Source organism: Vidua chalybeata, chromosome 8 (assembly GCF_026979565.1).
Source record: "Vidua chalybeata isolate OUT-0048 chromosome 8, bVidCha1 merged haplotype, whole genome shotgun sequence".
Taxonomy (NCBI): domain Eukaryota; kingdom Metazoa; phylum Chordata; class Aves; order Passeriformes; family Viduidae; genus Vidua; species Vidua chalybeata.
In genome coordinates this window covers 18,380,056-18,402,586 of record NC_071537.1, presented here as the reverse complement: position 1 = coordinate 18,402,586, position 22,531 = coordinate 18,380,056, and the positions used below count along the sequence as shown (strand labels likewise).

General features: G+C 39.6%; 2 protein-coding genes across 2 annotated transcripts; both read right to left on the bottom strand.

Moving 5' to 3' along the window:
* Positions 1-1,180: 1,180 nt before the first annotated feature.
* On the bottom strand, positions 1,181-5,148 carry GDF2 (growth differentiation factor 2). Its single transcript, XM_053949360.1, has 2 exons — positions 4,803-5,148; positions 1,181-3,160 (listed from the first exon to the last, which is right to left on the bottom strand). Exons 1-2 carry the CDS (start codon positions 5,146-5,148, stop codon positions 2,220-2,222), a joined length of 1,287 nt encoding a protein of 428 aa, XP_053805335.1. The 3' UTR covers positions 1,181-2,219.
* Positions 5,149-10,058: 4,910 nt separating this feature from the next.
* Positions 10,059-21,693, bottom strand: GDF10 (growth differentiation factor 10). Its single transcript, XM_053949099.1, has 3 exons — positions 21,323-21,693; positions 15,391-16,298; positions 10,059-11,050 (listed from the first exon to the last, which is right to left on the bottom strand). The coding sequence occupies exons 1-3, from the start codon at positions 21,618-21,620 to the stop codon at positions 10,859-10,861; spliced, it is 1,398 nt and encodes a 465-aa protein (XP_053805074.1). The 5' UTR covers positions 21,621-21,693; the 3' UTR covers positions 10,059-10,858.
* Positions 21,694-22,531: the final 838 nt, after the last annotated feature.

Genomic DNA, 22,531 nt, shown 5'->3' with positions numbered 1-22,531 from the left:
ACTAGGAGCTGAGGTTTTGAGCCAAAAATGATTTGAGGGCATTTTTTTTCCCCATCCAAATAAGGGAAATAAAGATCGATATTTGACTTCAGAATGTAACACACACCCCCCCCCCCCACCTTGATTCTTGAGAATTTATCTCTGTGAAGGTGTTTCCCCTTCCTCTTTTTTTTTCATTTCATTATGGACAAAGTCCTGTATTCAGTGAAGTTAAAATATAATTAGGACCTTGTGTTTAGATGACTGGAGGGCTCTTAGCTACAATTACATTGACATGAGTGAATAAGTCTTCTAATGTGATCACATCAAGTGCATGTTTGGTTGTTTCTGTCACTTAAGAGAAGTTTTCCAAAATGTCAGAAGCTTAAGAGAGAGGAACAAAACGGGGAGACAATACAGGGGGCTCTGGCAGGAGGAAGACATCACAATGACTGTAAGATGACAGAAGCCAGTGGCAAAATGATTACCACTGTGGGAAGCTTAAGAGGTTAATGGCATGCAGCTAGGGATGTGTGGAGTTTGCATGGACCCAGATCCCAGATCTGATCCAATTGCAGACCAGTTCTAAGGAAAATGACTATAAATCAGTTCAAGAATTCTACTGAATCGTGCTTTGTGCTCATGGTTTGTGATCTAACCAGCAGTTCTTGATAGAATTACAACTGCCCTGCTCACACTCACCTGCTATTTGCTCTGTATTAGGTTAACAATAGTAAATAAACCATGTATTGGATTTCAAGCTGACCTGTTCATGCCAAATGAATTTGACTTGCCCACAGGCTGTCCTAATTCAGAACATATGTATTGATTTAAATTCTGTTGCTTTCATACATTAGGGTACTGTTTAGATTTTTGCCTCATCAATATTCTTCACCTTTTTGAATGGATGCATAATTTGTTAAAGATTTGGTTCAAAAGGGTTCTCAGGTAGATGTGTGTAAGGTGGTGAAAGAGCAGAAGTGAGGTGCACTATGGTGATGTTGAACAGCACTTACCCTATCATCTGCAACCAACAGAAGACATTTTGTCCTTTTACAGGTACAACTTCTATTAGCATCAAAGGAAGTTTACTTTAATTGCAGGAAAGATGGGGTCCTTGTTTAGTGAAAATACAACTGAAGTCAGAAGAATGATAGTTTGATAGTATATTTCTTATACAGCAATGTAATAGGACACAGATAGAAGTTTTCAATTTTTCCCAGGCTTCTAAGGGGTGAAAGAATTTTGCATGTAAAATAGCTTTTCTTCTAAGAAGAAATTTTTAAAAAGTCAGAACCTCATTCCAGACTCTGAACAACAAATTTAGGCCTCTAAATAAGCAGCCTGAGCTTTTCAAAAGTGCTGAGCTTTGCCAACCCCCACTGCTCTTAGGATACAACTTCTAAGACTGGACATCATTTGACTGCATGTTCTTGCAAAGAAATACTAAGAATATGCAGTAGGTCAAAGTGGCTCCTTATCTTTGTGCGGCGATAAGGGCTGCTGCTCCTCCTAGGAAACAGTGTCTTAGAAGCGGAAGGCTGCACTTCTTATCATTCAAGTGTGTGCCATAAAGGGGTAAAAATAGGGACGCTGAGGATAAGAAAGCTGAAACCAAGGCACCTGCTAGCCACAGAAGGAAACTTGGGAATGAAATAAGTGAGAGTCTCTTCTGTTTTGAATACTGCAGATCTTCACTTTACAGGAACAAATAATTTGCCTGTAAAAGCCTCTGAGATTACTGATATGAGCAAAGGCTTCCTGGATTTAGATTCCTGACTTTATCATGCAGACAACATTCCATTTACTGAGTTTTACCAAAGTTGATAATGTCACAGTTGACTGAGAGAATTAGATTTCAAGAGCTGTTAAACATTTGCAGGACATCCTAAACCCCCACTGAAAATCCTCTAGTTTGTGACCTAAATACAGTTGATTAAACAGAAAGTTTGAAATAAGGCATTGACATTGTATCACTGTCACCAGATAATGTATAGTTCACTCAATCTCACAATATTTTAATCCAGTATTCACTTTGCCATGATATATAAGGCAGGCTATTTACAAATATTGCCATTCTTTAAATGCCAATTTTCCTTAAAACAAGCAGCAACAACAACCAGCCCCATACCCTGCTCCAAACCCTATTTGCAATGGTCTTCATTTGCATCACTATTGTACAGATTTACACAGAACAGAAAAAGGGGATCTTCCTATTCTTAGAGATTCTGCCTTGTATGCTACCTGCAGCCACATTCTGCCACTTTCATCCCTTCATAGTTATATATCAAAGTGAGCACACCAGCATCATCCTTATAAAGAATGGAGATTGCATCCAGTTTGGTTGGAACACAACAGGCCTTGGAGGCTTTTTTTGGATTTTGGAGATGCACCAGAGTTTGGACAATAGCATGTTTAGTTGGGGTGACGTTATCTGTCAGAGGGAAGAAGCAACCTCCTTTACACTCAAAAGCCTCATAATCTTTTGGTGCAATGATCCAGGAATCCCAACCAATCTCTTCAAAGTTCACATGGAGGGAAGTTCTCCTGCAGTGGTTGGCTCCAACACTTCTCTTGCTTCTGGAGGAATGCAGGTGGGATCCAGTGATGGCCTTTTCCTCTCCCTGCTGTTCCTCTTCAGATGAAGTGTTGTTCTTCCCTAGTTTCTTGAGCACACTTTCTTGTTCGTGAACAATCATCTCGCGGAGCTCCACTTTGGTCTCCTTTGTCCCATTGCTGCGGTCATTGGAGAACACTACTAACAGGGGCAGGTTTTTTGTGTCAGGGGTAACACTGACATCCAGTTTCCCACAAGTAAAACCACTCAGAGCTTTAGTCTCTATAACAACCTCTAGCTTATTTTTAGTCTCCAGTTTGTCTGCCCTGACCCATCTTTTCACAGCGCTGGACACTTCAAACATCTTCCAACCGCATTCCTGGATATTGTGGGAGACAAGGGAAGATTTGGTACTTTCTGGGTTTTCCCAGTGGCCATCATCTAGGACATCATAAATTACCATGTTTCCTTCCAGCCTCGAGAGAGACCCAACTTCCCTGTGACAGGAGATATAAATTCTCAGCTCAGCTCTGGTGATTTCCTCATATTGTGGAATAGAGATGTTGAAGAACAAAATGTGTTTCTGAAATGGGTTTTCTTCTGGTGAATCTAAAGAAACAACATCTGCAATAAGAAATTAAAATGTGGTTACTGTGTTTCTGAGTGTCCAAGTAACTTGATTTTAAAAGACCATATATTTTAGGGATAAAATAAGAGCATGGTAACACAGCCTTAAATAAAAAAAAGAAAAATCCTGTCTTCTGGCCAAGTTTCAAGGGCAGAGAGTGAAAAGAGGAAATGGAAGTCCTGGTGTTGGTAGTATTTTACTGTGATTACAGAGCCAGGTGAGTGTGTGGAGGGAAGCATAAAGAGGCTGCCTAGAACAAGCTATGGATGATGCTGGGCAGTATTAAGTACATAAATAAGGCATGTGCAGAGTTTTCAGATTTAGCAATTTGCTAAAGATATTTTTACAGAAAGAATTTGTAAAAAAATCAATGATTTCCTACTCTTCTGCTCTAATACACATATGTGTCTTAAAAACTGGCTGTGCTGAAGCTTTTGTTGTTTGATACGTTTGAAAGCAGCTTAGACTGGGAGTTTGGGGAAATAGAAACGTTTTTGAAAGTCCTGAATTGAAGCTCCAATGTCTATCTGAACTGGATCTTGGTGGTAAAGTCTTTCGTGCCCAAGTCCCAGACTGTTCCAGGCTGGACTCCTTGAGTTTGTGTGGATTTGTTCATGTTTGTTTGTTGTCTGCAAATCTATGTACAGTACCAGCAAATCTGCCTTGGGAGGGGCAGATATTTGGCTGGAAGATCAGATTGGTAGTATTTAAAAGTCATCCCTGATGTCTATTTAATGCTCAATGTAAACTAACTGCTTAATCATGGCTGGGTTTTAGGGCAATTTTAATTGGCTGTTGCTGCCATTTCTTCAGACCATTTACCCTGTAAAGCAGTCAGAGTGAAGAGTAGATATGAAAACTATAATCTAGGTCCTATTGTTGAGATTTCTTTCTATTTCAGGACTAGGGACACTAATTTGGGAATTTGGAGTTCGCTGTAGTGCTGTTACCCGTGTATGTCTATTTTTTATATAAACAGAAACTTCATTTCTCCCTGCTTCATTTTTGTAACAAGGATTGCACTTACTTCTAACTTTTTTACTGCCTGACGGATCTCTTAAAAGTCTATCTAATGTTACATAGACAGGGATCTTGAGTTTTTTCTGTTGATATAAGCATGACTAACCATTTTCATATAAATCTTTGTCTAACCCAGAATTTTGGAGGAGCAGTGCTGTTCCTAGCAGTGCTAGGACCCAGCAACAAATTTCTCAGCTGGTTGCTGGAGTTTTTAAATATGTACAGAGCCTGCCAAAAAGAAAAGCTCTCTAGCATCAGTCTCAATTATAGGTGATCAAAGTTTGCATGCTAACATAAAAACTCAGTTTGAAATATCTAGGATTGAGAAGCATGCTTCATGTAAACCTTGTTATTTGGTGCATCATCTTAGCTGAAGCATTTGAAAAGAGAATATTGTACAGTGAAAATATCAAAGAAGAAAACTAAAGGTAACCGCATTTTTTAAAGATTGAAAGAAACGATATAGTAAGAATACAATCGAAAATTTTTATGTTTCATTTCTAAAGAATCTGAGGAAGTTAGGAACTCAGTTTCTTCTGAATTTCAAAAGAAACTGACTATTTACTAATAACATACTTCTTTAAAAATTGTAGTCCACATATTGAGGACTTTTCCTACCTTCAGTACTGAAGCTCCTTACAATATTGGATGCAGGGATGGAGGACTTGTCTGCAGCATATCTGTTGTATAAATCAATCATGAACTGTGGTGGTTCTTCTTTGGTCTTCACTTGTGAGGGTACTCTTGACAAATTCAAACTTCTTAGTAAATCCATCTTCATATTCTCCAAGAAAGATTTAAAGTTGAAATGGGTCTCATCTTCTACTTCCCCAGGATCATGAAAATGTGCATCAGACTTTCCCATAGCTGATAGCCTGTCCCAGTCTTCCAAAGGCTTGCCTCTTGTCAAACAGGCAATGATGTTGAAAACAGACAGTGCAGCTAATACTCCAAAACAACACATTTCTTCTATATTTACTTTCTGGTGGAGAAACAAGAGGACAAGGGTATTTTAGCTGATTGCCAGTCTTGTTTCAATAAAGACAGAGGAAAGAAGATGTAAGGCAAACAACTGGAATGCCCTTTGCAAATCACTTTCTGGTGTTCTTTTTGCAGTCTGCTTCAAACCCCAGCCTCTTGTCAGTTGTCAAGCAGATTGGTCGTACACTTGTCCTTATCAGAGTCATTGATGCCATGCTTCAGCTTCTGTTATCTAGCAAAGCTCTTAGTTAATGAAGATTCTGTAAACATCTGACAAACACATGTGGCTGGTGGGAAGGACGTTGTATATTGTAAAGAATCCACATTTCACTTTAGGGTCATCTTTGCTTAATTACATTCTTCTATCACTTCCTTGCCAACACAGAGAGATGCTTTCTTAGGGACACAGAAGTTTACACTGTTTTCAGCAAGACTAGAAAATACAGACCTAGAACAAAATCACTCTATTAGCTATTAGCAAAAAACATCTCACAATTGATTTATACAATCCCTTCACATATGATTCGAAAATGCCCATTAGTTTGATGGAGACCTGTGATTCTGCAAGACATGATCTCATGACATTACAAACAACCTTAAAACTTCTTTCCGTTTATCAGCCAAGGGCTATTGTTTGTACACAGTGAAATATCTGTTTTGTGTCAAGTTTGCTTTCATGTTGTTTGCAGGCTTGTCCATTTTCATTCCTTTGGTGTATGGGAATTTAGGCTTGTTTTTATAGTATCTTATGTAATATATTTCATAGATTCATGATGGTCAATCCAGTCCAAGAACAACCAGTCATTTTTTCAGCAACCTAGAAATGAAGACAGAACTAGGCCTTCCAAGGCCACATGGAAAGTAAAAAGTCCTTTTGAAGGTACAGAAAATTATCTCTGAAGACATTGTGTGCATGAGAAGAACAGGCCAAGGCAAATTAATTTCTCATGATACAGAAGAAAAAAACAGGTTTATTTATGTTAATGAATGTATTATGATTTAATCTAATGATACATAATTGCTTTTTCTGTACTAATAATGCATCATTTTTTCTAAGAACAACTCAATTCATACTGTAGACATGCCAAAAAATCTGAAGAGTATTATGAGCTTTTACATTAACAAAAATCTCATCGCAAACATGTCGTCAAGATTTTGCCTTTTTTGGCCATTCCTCTTGTTTTTAGCAGTGGATACACAGCATTTAAAGTGATCCAAGACTTCTGCAATGCTTCCTTATTGTCTGTTCAAGTGACAGCCTGGATCCAAGATCCTGGTTAATTATGTTCCTATGACATAAAGTCAAAAAGGATTATTTGGCATTGATCCTGGTCTCTTACATAGCAAGACTAATATTTACTCAGGGCCTTTGTATTTCCTATCTACATACAGAGTCAAATTGTTTGTGTTTGGATAAATGGAACTTTTTAAGTGCCAACAGACTTTATCCGAACATATCAAAGAATCAAAAATTTTGATTTTTGTAGCTAAAATATTATCACCTACAGCTAAAAGCCCCTTCATGCTGCATTCATTATTTCATTGTGACTGACTTTACCTTCTAGATAGGAATTCTTGTAACTTTCTGGCTAGTTTAAAGGGTCCCATAGCACTGACATTTTCCCCTTTCAAAGTGCTTGCACAGTGTAATCAAATTACTTCTCAATTTTCTTTCTGATAAACAGATGTTCTTTTTAGTAACCAAAGACATTTTCTCTCCCTGTTTTGGTTTCTTTCTTTTTTGTTTCTCTTTCAGAATTTGAAGGCCTTCTTGACAAGGTGAAACCTAGGGCTATATATAGCTTTCTAGTGGCAGTCCACCAGTGCCACATGCAGAAATAAAATATCCTTTCTTTATGTGGTTCACTACTCCAGTATGTATCTTTTCAAAGCTTTCACTGGCTGCCATTACACTGCATCATGCTGGGTACTCAAACTGCATCACAAATCTATGACAGCCACAAAATTTTCAAGAGTTATGACTTTCAAGGGTGCAGTCTTGTACTCAGTAGGAGCAGCCTTCATTCCTTGTGAGTAGGTACCTGAAGCTCTGTATCTGTCTACTTTAAAATCAATTTTAATTACATAGAGTGCAGCTAGATCAAGAGATCTATATAAACATCTTTCTCCTCCTGCAAATGCTGTGGGGGTTGCTATATACAGACTCTAAGTTCATACATAAAGGTGTCAAATACTGTCAGGCCAAGTGTCAGCTTTGCAGAAACTTTACAATGAACAGTTTAACTCAGTGGAAATTCCTTTTGAAAGCTGTTCTTTGAGGCTTAGCAGGGAGACATTTTTTAATCAATGTGATACACAAACACATTAATATTGTCCAGTGGTTTATTTTAATTATGCAGCCTTGGCAAGTGAGTTGAATACTCCACAAAAACCTAGACATTGTAGCTGTTGCTATTACCACTGACAATTAAACAGTGGCCTGAAAGAATGAAATTTGATTTGTTTTAGAAAAAATGGGTTTTAACACTTTGCAGTATCAACTGTTTTCATGTTTTATCTGTCTTTACTCATACCATTTTCATTTAGGATTAGTTAGTGGAATTATCTTGACCTGTGTTTATCACTAGTAACTTTCTCTATAAACTCAAGCATTGAGCAGAATGGTTTATAGGATGTTCAAAGAAGTAAAAAGATCTGTTGGAACCATGACAGCGAGGGCATCAGCATCCTTTGGCAGCAGCCGTCTGCATTTGTGCTATTTCAAATGCAAAGTTTCTCTTTCCAGAGAAAGATTAGACACCCAAATTCCAAACATGAAGAAAGGAGTAACTTAAACTACTAAAAGTGGTTGAAAACCTTTTTTTGCATTGAAGAATTGACCAATACATCTAAATTCCAAATGAAATAAGCTTTACTAATAAGAGATGTGTATGACTTGTGTAGCAAGGGTATATTTTGAGAACAATCACACTTACAGGTATAATATATATATAGTTTTGCCAACAGAACTTTAAATGCAGTCTTAACCTCTTGGAGTTTTGTAGGTGTCCTTATGAGTGTAGCAATAGCATTTTTCCGTATCGACCTTAGATCACAGTGTGGAATCTCTTGCCATAATAGCTTGCATCAGCACATCTTGGAAATAATGTTTTTATCCAAGATATATGGATAAGTATGTTTTAATTCAAGATACAGTAGTTCTTAAGGAAAACAAAATGCTGTGGATGAGAATATAGGCAAAGTAAGATGTCAGGCTTTTCAGAGCTAGTGATAAATGGGAGCAAGACTAGACGTACATAAAAAGGTAGATTCTCATAGAGAGCAGAAATAGCAGGGATTTAAGATACTTTGAAAAATGTTACCCTTATGGCTTTTCTGTAGGAATGATGACTTTCTGACAAATTTTAAATTTTTCTTTATATGTTAGCATTACTCTGTCAATTGTAGTTGAGTTTCTCATGATTTAGAAAAATACAAGATTGTAAATTTTTTAAGGGAGATCCCTAAAAGCAACACTATACAAAGGTTTTTCCCAGTAGTTCTAGTGTAAATTACTGTAGTAATTTACAAAGTACAAAAGTACTTTGGGAGAAGAACTGCAAACTTGATCAGTGATCTTTTGTCAGGCATAACTGGCAGTCATTACATAGAACTTTTTACTTCTTAGTCAGAGCTTTTTAGGAAGAATTAGCAAGACCTGCTGTCAGAGTAACCTTGCAAAGTCTCCCATGTATGCTAAATCTTGCTTCTATGTATGTTAGCAGGAAGTACCACATTTACACACCTCTGAGAAACTGCACCACCTGAGCATAGAAAATTGATGGCAGAATATACCTAGAACTTTCGTGGGATAGGAGTCTTCCAGTTATTTTTTCATTAGAAGGAAGTGTGTGTAGTATCCCTCCCTTAAACAAAGCAACTCTTAGTAGGACAAGGTAGTGCCTAAGATTAGACTGTTTCTTGAGGAGGAAGCACTCCGTATCTTATAATTTGTGTTACCTTAGGGACTTTAGATGTTTTTTCCACTCTTGGTCTCTTTATGCTATTGTATAGCAGGTGGGTGAAAATGGAAGAATGTGGCAAGTGTGTCCCAGAACACGGGGACACTCAGAGGATTGAGAGACACCATGATGGGAATACCAGCTCTTAAAAGACTGCTGCAGTTAAAAGGCTACCATAAAAGTATCAACAGGGGATTGTGTAGGAGTTAGAGGGATGCAGAGACTTTATTTCTATAAAGGCTTCCAATGGAACCGCTGCCAAATGTTTCCCATTTTGATGTTCATTGTTTGAAAAGAAAGTTAATGAAAGTTCTGGAAAGAGTTCAGAAGAGAGCTGTGAGAAATTGTTTTAAGGCTTAGGATAAGAAATCAATCTATTTAAATCTTAGCCAAAATGTAACTTGACCCTACTCTCTATACTAAAAATACACAGTGAAAGTATTTTGGATAACAGATAAAAGGGATCTAATCAAATAGGTTACAGTAAGATCCATTGAATTGAAGCTAAAGCTCACCAAATTCAGTCTAGGATTAAGCCACTGCATATGAACAAAGAGCACTAACTTTTGGAACAACTATTTGTAGTCCAGTAGAAATATTCTATCACATGAAATCTTTAAAGCCAAATTTATGCATGTTTTTCAAAGATACTCCCAAGCTTAAAACAGAAGTTCCATAATGCATGGTGCAGAAACTGCTGAGCAAGGTTCTTTGATCTGTGCTATGCAGGAGGTCGGTCTGGATGATCATAGCATTTCCTTCTGTCTATTGAAGTGCATTATGACAAGCATTATTTCTTCTATCTATTGAAGTGCATTATGACAAGCTTAACATGTATTTACAAGGTTCCATCTAATTAACAGAATGTAGGAGAGTGCATTTATAGAAAAACAAGAAAATATTTTAGATACTACTGTACCTTTAATTTATTAGCTTTTGTTAAAAGCATGTAACAATCTAGAGAATATAAAGAATAATTTACAAAAATATAAATCTTGGTTATTTTATTTTAGTATTTGAACATATTACTATATTGTATGTGTTACTCAGAGAATATGTTTAACAACCTGAAATTATCCAGCAAACCAAAAATGTGGGATATTACATGTCTTTTGTAGAACAAATTATATATTAAGGAAGAGTAACCAAAAATGACTATATTAACATATTGTTTATATGAAAACTTATGCAGTGAACTATAGTTGCATCCTGAAGAAAATATACATTTTAAGCCCTTTATTACAGCATTTTTCAGTATAAATATGCATATTAAGAGTATGAGTGTTTTAGGCAAAAACTTTTGATTTGTGTACAAAAGTGATATTCTAAAATAAGCCTGCCTTTGCAAGTTCACTTCCCATCTTCTTGGTTAACTGAAGAGATAAAATAGTCAGAAAGTAACATATAAAATCATACTTTAGTCCTTTGATTATGGAAAACTTTACACTTAAATTTCTCTCTAAACACCAGGTATCTTGGCTAGGTGGGTTAGGAAGGTATCTGTAGAAGTACTGAATTCCTGGAAGATGAATGTGAAAGACAAATGATGACAATACGACCTATCCTTCGAGGCAAGCACATGCGTTGTTTTAGTCTTTCCGCGTGCTTTCTGTAGAGGAATTGGAGACTTGCATTGGTTCATCAACACAAGTGGATTCATTTCTCCTTTACAACTTCCCAGAGCAGTCAGGCAGGATTTGTAGGCCTTGTTAAAGGTGTGTTTGTATGAACTTATCGGCAGGCACAAGTTTCAACTGACATATTGGGATATACCTTTAAAACAACATTTTTGTTCTCATCTAAGAACAGGACACTGAGTGAGCTCATTTTGTCAGGAACACAGCAGGGTTCTGGGATGCCAGGAATGATTCCTACTGCTTTTACGATGCTCTGGATTGTAGCATGATTTGATGGCCGGACAATCTAGAACAGAGAAGGAAATAGTTATAGCTTCATTTATCAGCAGTCACTTTCCTAGGTGGACTTGGTACAAGCAGTCAGTTTCCTATGTGAACTTGGAAAATCACAATTATGCAGTTGCTTGTTTCTCAATAAAGCAAATACGTCATTGTTTGAGTTACAGGGCCATGTAGCACAGCCAGTCCCTCACACTTCCAGCTTTCCTGAGCTGGATGTATCCAACAGATATTTTGTGTTCCATAGGCTACCTTCATAAATACCAGAGGAGGGCACTGGTGGCACAGCCAGCAGCCTGATGCCTGAAGAAAAATGCCCCTGAATGTACCTGCTACATGCTGGAGGCAGGCATGCAAGAGAAGAAGCTTAAGCTGGGGCATAGTTCTCAGTTGCTAGATGCTATATTTCGTTTTCTAACCTCGTCTGACTTAGAAAATTTGCTACTGTAAGTATTTCCAAAATAACTATCTCTAAATAACTGCCCATGTGTTCCAATAGAATTTTTTCTCATGTATGCTAACCTGGAATTAGTTACTTTTTCCTGCTGTAATCACTCTCTTTTAGAAGAGCAGAGTACTCCAGAAGTAGTGTCCACAGGAGAGAGTACAGAATAGTCAAGCACCCTGACAGAGCCTTTATGATCATAACTGCATGACAAATAGTTAATATCTGTGGTCTCTGCTTCCCTCTGCCTTCATCACCAGGATTTTTTTTTCCCCCATGGGCTAGCCTCAAACTGGGAGAAGGAAAAAAGGCTGGGAGACTGGGAAAAGTATGAAGTGAGAATTCACAGCAGCTTTACATCTGTAACCTGTTCAGGGTACTGAGCCACAAAAAACATGGTTTTCCATTTCAACATGAAAAGTTATGTAGTCCATAGAGAGAACAAAGGAGTTGTTTCTAGGATAATTTAGTTTTGAAACATTTGCATTAAGTGTAACATATCAGCAAATCAGATTCAAACCTTAACTGCCATTAAGGCTTTCAGCTCTTCCCTAACTAAGCCATTATAAGGAGTAACTATGAAATCTGTCCTTGAACCTTCAAGACATCACCCCTATAGCCAAGTCCCAACAAGTGACCAATCCTGCACAGTGCCTTTCTGTAATTAGCATATGTTAGCATAATTAGCAACAGCATGCTCTCTCTTGCCCTCAAGATTTAGATTTCAAAACTGTCCACAGACAAGCAGCAGTGAGGTGGTCTCACGTTGGCCATGTCAGCATATGTGGGCAGCAAGAGAGAGACAGGAGACTTTGTGTGTTTAAGCAACTGCAGAGTATAGAAATTCAAAGAATTAGAGCTTCTAGAATCAAGTTCTTAATTCAGCCTTTATGAAAAACCTCATGAACTCTTCCTAGCACCTGTGTTATTTCACGTTGTTATTTGAAACAGTCACAGATCACAATGTGCTACTGGAACAGCATTTATTGGCCCATGCAGTGGATAGCCATCACTGCCCTCATGGCCAGTTACTGACTTACAGGATTCTTGGCTAAGAACCTGTAGAAGATCCTGCAAGGATCTTCTCCCACTGTGCAGCCTCTACTATCTGCAAGGAACATGTGAACACAGGCTATTTAGACTGCGCAGCTGTCTCCCAAGACAACAACACTAATACCTAAATGTGGATATGCTATGCACAAAAGTGCTTAGAAAGGAAAATGCTGATGGTAGACCAGTACTCTGTATGGAATCTGGCTGCCTGAGCCCTAAATCCACAGCAGAGCCAGACAGCACACCCATCCCACATCCAGCCAGGCTCTGAATTTTTCCAGCCCCTCTGGAAACCTGGCATCAGTGCTCAGTGATCATGGGCTAGGCTTCACATTTAACTTTGTCCCAATGTGCTAAAGTAGAAAGCTTGAAATAGTTAGTTGAATGCCCAGTAATAATGGCACTGAGGAAATGCTAATGTTTTAAATGCTGGCTGCTAAGTTATATACAACACAGCAGGTTCTATGACATGCAGGACTGGAATTTATTTGTCAAATGCAGCACTGCAGCCAGCCATACATATAATCTAGTCTTCTTCCTCACAGTTCAGGGAATAAGAAATTCAGCAGGAAGGTAAGTGAATTTACTATGAGAAGATTTGTACCTAAGCTGTTGAGTACCTATCTAAATCAAGACTTGCAATTATTAAAGTGGATGTGCAGAATGATGTACTGGTACTAAAGAAAAAAATAAACCTACAGTGTGATGATATCCAACATGCCAGGTATGTAATTCTATCTCCACAGTTCTAAAAGGGTACTTTGGAAATAAGTTGTCTGTTGTCCATCATAGGTTGACTGTGTAGACCATGTCTTTATGAATAGTTTTAATCTGGCCTTTGATAGTGAAAGAACAAATTTCTTCCTCAGTAATATTTAGCAATTCTCATGCTCTGAACTGAAATCTTCATTCATGCTGGCGTCCTCTTTCTCTTCCTTTTGAAACAGTCATAAAAAAAAGTTAACACCTTTGAATCTTCTTCTTTTTTTCCCCTCTTAAAAATATAAAGCTAACAAGTAGTAGACCTCTTTCAAGGCAGACCCAATAAATGAATGTGTATCAAACCCAGAATTCCCAAATCCATGTATCTGTGATTTAGTTTCTCTGTGTTTGGTTTTGGTTTGGTTTGGTGTTTTTGGTTTTTTTTTTTTTTTTTTTTTTTTTTTTTTTTTTTTTTTTTTTTGCAAGGGGGCGGGGGGGTTGGGGTTTTTTTTTTGGGTGGGTTTTTTTTTCAGTTGGGTTTTTGTTTTCCTTATTTTGGTTTTTGGGCATCAAGATCCTAGTGAAAGGAAATCCTTATTATATATCTATTATATATCAAGTATTTGCTTATATGTCTAGATAAGATATTAAGTAAATGAGCAATATAAGCTTATTTAACTATTCAAGCTAGAAATGGATCCTTTCTCTTCTGGCCCTATCAGCTTTTGTCTAATGATGTTTTGCTCACAAAATGCATCTTTTTTTAAGGGTGGGGTTGTTGTTTGGTTGGGGATTTTTTGTTTCTTGGGTTTATGTTGTTGTGTGTGAATGGTGCATTAGACTATGAGTCTATGGCAAAGGACCCATATTCCCAGGCTGTCTTTTGTTTTGGATGAGTTAAATAGTGATTATGTTGCATGATCAGTTTGTATTACAACAACAAAGTGGAGTGGTGAGTCTGTGCAAGCTTTAATTTTTGCCAGACTATGTATCAATTTATGTACACCTGGCTCAGCATTGGCCAGCTACACAAGAACATGCAGTCTGATTTGTACACCCTACCCTGAAGCCTGGATTTCTACTGTTCCTGGACTTAAAATTAGCCTACATATCTACTCTTCCTGAAATTATACTGCTTGTTTCAACACAAACATACATCAATCTCCCTGGATGTAAAGTAGGGCAGATTCCTGTTTCAGAGCCTTGAAATTCTGTGCTGTACAGAACTATTCTTTATTTATGTGCCAAATGACCACATACAAAAATGTCAGTTGAACAAATAATCAGGCCATTTGTAGGCAGAACTGCAAAATAATTACAGTTTCTAAATATGCAGGTTATGCAGTGCTTCAAATCCTCCCCTCTGCCTTTACTTGAAAGTCTTATAAAATCCTTAAAATTCTTGTCCAATATAGGATTACCAAACTTTCTACTTCTTGCCATAGAGCAGAGTGGGAGTAAGACAAATGTTTTCTTCTCCACTGGCAAATTTCACACTGCTTCTTTAGGAGGAATTCAGTGTGCTTACGTTAGGGTGCTAGAACCAGTTTTCTGGCATTCCTAGACGTAAGGTAAATCAACATTTTTGTTTCAGTAGAATTATCTAACATGTTTAGAATTTAGATACAGAAATATCATCTTAATCAGTAATATTATTTTCAAAAGTGACAAGCAGTTTCCTGAAGTTACAAATACCTCAGTGTAACTAATCTTTATTTTTCTTCTAAAATATTACAACTGGAATCCAGAAATATGCTGGTAGAGTAGCTTGTTTTAATATTAGCATATAATACTTCATACTTCTGCCACTACAGTAGAGTATTTGGATGATTTAGTGGGTATAACCATATTTTCATAAGCTACAAAAGTATTTATGCTATGGTTTCAAGGTATAAGATGAGAAATTGTAAGATAAACTCGAGTTTTTTCCTATTCTTCAGATGGCATTTGAAGAAAACTGGCAATCTTTTTGCACTCTGATGACTAAGTTGATGGAAACAATACCATTTAAATAATTTAGATCAAGGCAACATAACTCAATGAAAAAAGGTAAAAATCTAAAGGAAATTCTAATTAAAGAAGTAGGTGGATAAGCAGAACAGTAGGCCTACTGTTTGCAAGCTGACAAGAATAAAAAGGCATACTACCTTGGGCATTGGAAATTCACATGCACCTGCACAGTAGTAAGCATCAAATGATTTGGGAGATATGATCCATTCATTCCAGCCAATATCAGCAAAGTCAACTTTCATGTATCTTCTTGAACAAAACCTTGGCTCATTCCATTGTTTTCGTCTTGCTTTCTTCATCGTTCTCTCATCAAAATTTAGCACCTGAGACTTTTTAAGCGTTTCTGTATTTTCTTGCCCTTTTCTCCTTCGATCTTTGCGTGAGGCTTTTGGTTTCAAGGATCTGTAGGCATTCTCCCATATGTCATGTTTGTTGTATTTATTGTTGTTATAATCTACTTCGGGCAACTCATTGTTCTGAATAGAGCTAGCGAGGTACGTATCCCTCCTAACTCGAGTATCAGTAGAAGCATTAGGGGATAGATTTGGGTCCCCATCATTGGGAGGGAATGGATCATAACGCTGTAGGGTGCCTGCCACACTGTTAGGTTCAGAGATTGCAAGATCATTGGCATAAACTAGTATATAAGGTAAATGGCTGGCAACTTGTTCGGGGAAGCCCTGGTGTTTCTCCCCAGAATCAAGCTCAGCACAGAGAATGAGCTCTCCAGCTCGTTTTGATTCTTTTACAATGTGTGAAATGTCCTTTGCATGCCAAGCCCCTCGCCTTTGAAGAAGCACGGTGATGTTCCCTTTCACTAGTCCATAGGCAGAATTCTGGTGAATGCTTTGGAAAACTAGGTTGAGCCGTAGGACTGGAGGCAGGTGAAGGAGGCGGCAGGATGAGTTCTTGGACCGTTTACAAAACACCTCCCGGTGCCGAGGGCGTTTGTCGGCATAGAAATGAAAAGTGGCAGCAAGGATCATTTCTGAATCCTGCATGGATGTCAGATTGAAGCAGTACAAGGGCTTCTGGGCCAAGAATTCTGCAAGAGAGCAAGGAAAACATGGATATATATCTGAGACAAAAAACGGTAGTCAAATCTTATTTCCATTTAAGTGAATTAACAAATTTTACTTTTCACTTACATCATATAATTTAGTATAGTGAGCTTGTCACGTCAGCTTAAACTATGGTGTGTAAGAGGAGGAAAAAAAACTTAACTATTTAATAACAATATTACAATAACATTGAGAGTGTCCAACATACTGGGCATCTTTTGTACACATGAGGGATAAAATTCTTTCCAGAGATTTTCAGTTCCAGATTCCCTTTCATTCTAGGCAGACAAGAAAAGCAATTCTTGATTGTATTTCATTTATAACAAAGTCAGCTCAGAGAAGCTGTCAAATTTACCTGTGGCAGAGCTCAGAGAAATACTTTGCTGAAACCAGTAATAGCAGAAACCAGGTTTACAATTAATATTCAAGATTGTCTAATCTAAAGCTGACCGCAGATTCCTGAAAGATGTCTGGGTACCAACTCTGTGGGCAACAGCTCAACATCTTCAAGTAGTGCACATGAGGCATTTCACAGGGGGGCTGGCAGTAAGCAGTGTGACACATTTTGGGGGTCATTACTTCTCGGAGCAATCCTTCTTTCCAGCACACATCGTGTAGGAGCTTTGTTTAAAGCACTGTAAAACACACTTGGTTTCCAAGGCTTGTGTTTAGATCTGCACGAAGTTAGTAACAAATGCTATTGAACAGGATCTGACTCTTAAAATTCAAACTCCATTTGAAACAGCTTCTTTTTAGCTAGTTGAACAGTTTGTGCTCAGCTTACCTCTTTACCATCATTTTGAGGAAGATGAGCAATTTTACACTAAGAACTGCTTACACCGTGTTTATTTAAACAGTAGAAACCTCTCTTGGTGTGTTAAAATGTAATCCCATTCCAGCATAAAAAGATGATTCTTTAATAGTCTATCATTGTGAAAAGTTGCTTTTCTTTTTTTACTAGCTCAACAGTATATGGAAAATGGTAGCAGAACCAAGAAGTGATCCCTGTTCTCCCAAGCTCACACCACTTGCATCAAAGGATTACAGTTCGTAAATTTGCATCTTTAATTAACCCAAGTGGACCAACCCTTTGGCAGCCCTGTTTGACATACCTGAAAATTCTCTGGCAGAGGAAGTAAAAAAACCACCCCAAACCAAACAAAACCCAACAAATGCAACAGCCAGGCTTCCCAGAAACATTTATGTTTGTTTTTCAGTGCACTACGGATGATGAGCCACAGAAATTTTGGCAACAACAGAAAGGCAGTACTGTTAACTGCCACCTGTTGGAACATTCTTTCTTTAAAGCACAGTTTGATTTGAAAGAAGGAAATGAATAGTGCTACACCTTACAAAATTTGTGGTTGCTATCTCCAAGTTAGTGCTGGATAGAACCATGATTTGGACTAAGAGAACAGCAGATTAGCATGATCATTAATCCCAAACCCACATAGGCAGTCTTGGAGTACAAATGTTCAAGTATGCAATTTCCATCTACACCATCTGTATTTTGTTCTTGATACAGTGAAGTGGATCAGCTTGCATTGATGTGATAAGAACTTACTTGTTTCTGTCAGTTCAGGCAGGAGAGGATTCCTGTTAGTAAGCTTTTAATCAACACCAGTCATATGTATAGGGGCTCATACTATGAAAAAACCCTAAGGGTTTAGATTTTATTCAAGTCTTTGAAGCACAGAAATTTAACAAGGCTACTAGATGATTTCTCAGGCCAAGGAAGAGAGTAATTATAATATTTCCTTTAGAACACCACGCTTTACTATTGCATGTTCATTTCAGAAGGCATATGTTTCTAAAAGGACATCTATCTACTGGTTCTCTCCACCCAAGCTGTGTACAGCTGAATTTTTAAATATTTCTTTTAGTAGTAGAATGCTCCAAGCACCATCAGCTCTGCAGTTACTGCTATGAAGCACAAGCATTGTTGGGATAAAGACATTTCAAACACCAGTGTCTCAGGGTTTCAGAAGGGAAGGTAACTTGTAATGATAGATCAGAGAAAGGGAGGCTGTAATTCTGTACTCTAGAATGAAACACACCTTTCAAAAGTTAAAATTCTTCTAAAAACAGAATAAGAATCTATGAATCTGCAGCTATTGAAAAGCCAGAAGCCAGGAAGTACAGACTTGTTAGGAATTTAAAAGATTTGGGTTTTGGATGGAGCATAGTTATATTTCCATATTTCATAAGTTCGCTCAGGCTTTTACCAACTTGTCAAACACGCACTGTCAGCCTTGATTTGGTTTTCTTGCATGTATGCATTATGATACAGGCTTAATTAAATTGCTGCTATTTTCTACTATTCATTAAGGTCTTTGCTTTGTTTAGCACAGAGGATGCATCGTGTTTAGGGAATAAATCTGAGCTGCAAGAGTCAATTTATGGGGAAGTTTCATGGTTAGGCAGTAAATTGCTGCCATGAAGATTAATTCCCCTCAATCTGAGCAATTTAGGTGAAGTTGGACAATAACTTAGTATTTCACGTTTGGTCACAAAACAATTATGACTCGACTAACTTCAGTCAGTTGGTGCTGTTTTCTAAAGCTACAAAGTTCCCTGAAAACTGGAAAGCACCTAAAGAAATAAGAAACCTGAGAAATTAGTTCTTAGACCATCTCTCAGCTCCTTTTAAAAACATAATGAACTCTTGTGAACACATGTAGAGGTGAGCTGAGAGGAGGCGATCAGATGTTTGTGAAGTACTCTTTCTGAAGGGGTGAGTACTGCCAGAGGAATAAAAAAAAAGAGCTGTATTTGGGCTACATGCAAACAGCACATGCATTTATATTTCAAGTGCCTCACACTGAATATTGAAAAATATTACACATTCCATAGTTTAGTCAACACCACCTATACCCTCTAAGGAGCAGGTAGGATGGCAATATAACTGGGTGGTTCAGGAGAACTCAATAATGCATATGACAAAGAACAAATGTCTGGATCAACATTTTGTATCTTTGGAGCCCTCATCTTGACAACTCTAAGTAACCCTAAGGCTTGAGTGTCACCTAACAAACAGCTTTAAACAGCACCGCAGGAACAGACAGTTACAGATGAAAGGTATGTGATAAAACAAGTAAGTCCATTGCTTGGGATAATGAAAATTATTGTGTGTATAGTCTGTTTTGCTTATTTCAACAGGACTGCAATTATTACCTGTGTTTTATGAAGAATGGATGTTCCACACATCTTGTTAGTAAAATGTGCCAATTTCCTCTTTCAGAAAGAAACAGAATTTCTCAGAGAAGATAAACGTGGTGACAGAAAAGGTTTTTCTCTCCTCCCTCATCTTGCATCATTCTATGGCACATTTCAGAGTGTTTATCACTAGCTTGATGAACACAGTTCAAAGGAACAGTGCAGAGGAGCTTCTGCTTTCATGCCATGTTATTTGGGAAAGATGGGATCGAGTAGAGAAGGCACAAAGATAAGACACAGGAGACAGGAGTTTTGGACATAGATATGCCTTATTTCCATTGCAGGGAAAGCCAAGTTAATTTCAGGCCTCTCTGCCTTGGTTGCATGATCAGACAAATGAGTGAAATAATATTGATTTGTATTTGGTCAGCACAGTCTACCTGTGGGTAGAAAATGCCGCAATTTCAGTTTTTTAAAACAGAATTAAAACTTAGACTACTTTGATGCAAGTAGTGTGTGCATCAGATTATTTGAAAAACTAAGAAAAAGAATATAGTGCAATTCTTGCCTTGTCCCCAAATGCCTCTTGTAGTCCAGGGCCTTATTTAGGTGACAGCCAGTATTAGCTGCTCAGTTCACAGAAAAGCGTAATTGTTAATTGTCATGGAAAACCATCCACTATCCACAGTGGAAGTTCCTTCCTAACCCCTGTTACAGCAACTGCTGGCTAATGATCTAGAGCATGACAATTTATTTTTCTCCTAAGTGCCTGCAATTGCTTTACATAATAACTCCTAGATTTTTAGACATTTTCATTAGCCACTTACTCTTCCATGGAGTTTCCCCCTCCTTGAATATGATTACTTTTTAGTATTACAGTTGACATAGGATAGAACTTAAGTTGGGGTGCACAAGAGAATATGAATTATTGTGCAGTATTATAGTAAGCATTCCCTAAATCACCGTATGCTGCATTGTACTCTATACATGAGACTTAAGTGGAGGAGAAATAGATAAATGCAAAATTTTCTTTTGTGAGTTTCAATCCAACTGATTTGTCTAAATAGAATAATGAATATTTCTGACAAGGCAGTAATAACTAGATTCTGGAAACTGATGCAGTTCTTATTTTAAGAACTAAGACCTTAGTTACAGCCTGTAAGTGTTAACCAAAGAAGGAAGATATTTTCCAGAAAGGAGTTTGTGTTTCCTTGGCAAAGGATAACAAATGTATGGACTATTAACTAGGCAAACCTCCTTTTTATTATTTGACGTAATATTGGGATAATGAAAGTGTAGTTTTGACACAATACGTATGTTTCTCCACCCTCATAATTAAGCCAAGGAAAACTGGGGAGAAGGAGGTCAGGTATCTGTCTTCTCAGGTTTAGGCAGTGCAAGAAATCTAAGATGCCAAGCAATTTTAGGCGGTCCTGTAGGCGGCACTCTTCCTAGCAGGAACTTCTGAGGCTGCGAGAGGAGCCGGGGAGAGGACCAGCGCCTGGAGCACTCGCTACTAGGTTTATGCTCCGAGTATTTCTGAACAGATCTTTTGGCCCAGTACGATGTTCGCTGGGAGCGGCGCTTCTTTTGCCGCTGGTTTGCATCCACAGCAACGGAGACTTTCCCAGGGGAGGTACTCTCCGGGAAGGGAAGGGAGCCAGGGAAGGTGGGAAGCCGTCCGCAAAGCGAGGGGCGACACCCTGCTCGTGTAGGTAGCAAGGGACCCCCCAGCATTCACCCAGAGTGACACCCCCGCAGTCGATGACAACCTCGACGCAAACCCGTCACTTTAAAGCGAAAGAGGAGCGAGGGGGCTCCAGCGGTGCCCCCCGCGCCCGGCCCGTCTTACCCGGCCTGCCTTTGAAGCTGCGGACCGTGTTGCCGTCGCCGGGCCGGCTCCCTTCCCGGTTGTACTTCTCGTAGAGCTTAAGCATGTGGACAGCTACCATGTCCTGAGCGATGCTGCCCAGCCCAGGGGGCGGCGAAGAGCCCCGGCGGGGGTCGCGGCCGGGGGCGGACGAGTCCGGCTCGGCCGGCGGCCGGACGGGGCAGGCGGGCGGGCTGCCGGCGCCCTCCCCCGCCGGCGAGCGGCAGCCCCCATGGCCCAGGGCCCACAGCAGGAGGCAGCAGGTCAGGCGGGCGGCCATCGGGGGATGCTGCGGGCGGGTGGCCGGGCGCGGAGCGGCGGCGGCTGGGTCGCTGCCTGCGTCTGGGTCTCCCGGTTGGCCCAGCCGCACCGGGGCGAGGGGGCGGCGGGGCCAGGGAGGAGGAGGGAGGGTGGGGGCGGCCCCCCCCCCCGCCGCTGATGCCGCCTCCGCCGGGCCAATCCCCGGGCCCGGGGGCGAGGAGCTGCGGGCCGGGGGCGGCGGAGCGGGGGCAGCTCCAGTGGTCCGGGTGCGGGGGGACTGCGGGAGGGGACGCTGCATTTCTCCAGCGCGGGGCTTCCCCGCTCCTTAAAGCATAGCGGGAAAAGGATCTAAATTAATTAGCGCCCAGCTGCTGATGAGAGACACATGTCACCGCCGCCGCTGCGGCATCGAGCGCTGCGGCAGCACGGCACCTTGGCTGCCTGCGCCAGCCGGGAGGCGCGGCGGCTTGAAAATAATTTCTGAAAGTTAGAAGCAATAGATACCCAGCAGGGCGGGCAAGCGGGGAGGGGACGGAAGGGTGAGTGGGTAGCAGAGGCAGCGGCAGAATGACAAGGGAAGGGTGTGCATATACGTCCCGAAAGTGGAAGAGTCTTTGCTGTTTCCTCTTTGCTGGCAGAACCGACAGTGCTGTCTTGTAAAGGCAACGCTGTGAATAGTGTTTATTTCAAGGACCCCTGAGAAAAAAGTCCCCGTGAGTCCGTACTCTAGAAGACCCAGTGTGCGCCAGCCGGGAGTGCAACAAGGGTCACTGATAATTCCAAGCAGATACTTAAATGGTCGGGGTTAAAGGGGCTGTGCATGGGTAAACTTTCGTCATTGGACTATTTCTATGTGTGGTTTGAAGGAGGAGAATACTGGTGTGAATTTCTGAAGGACTTACATGGCTTAGGTCGGAAGGGGTTGATTTA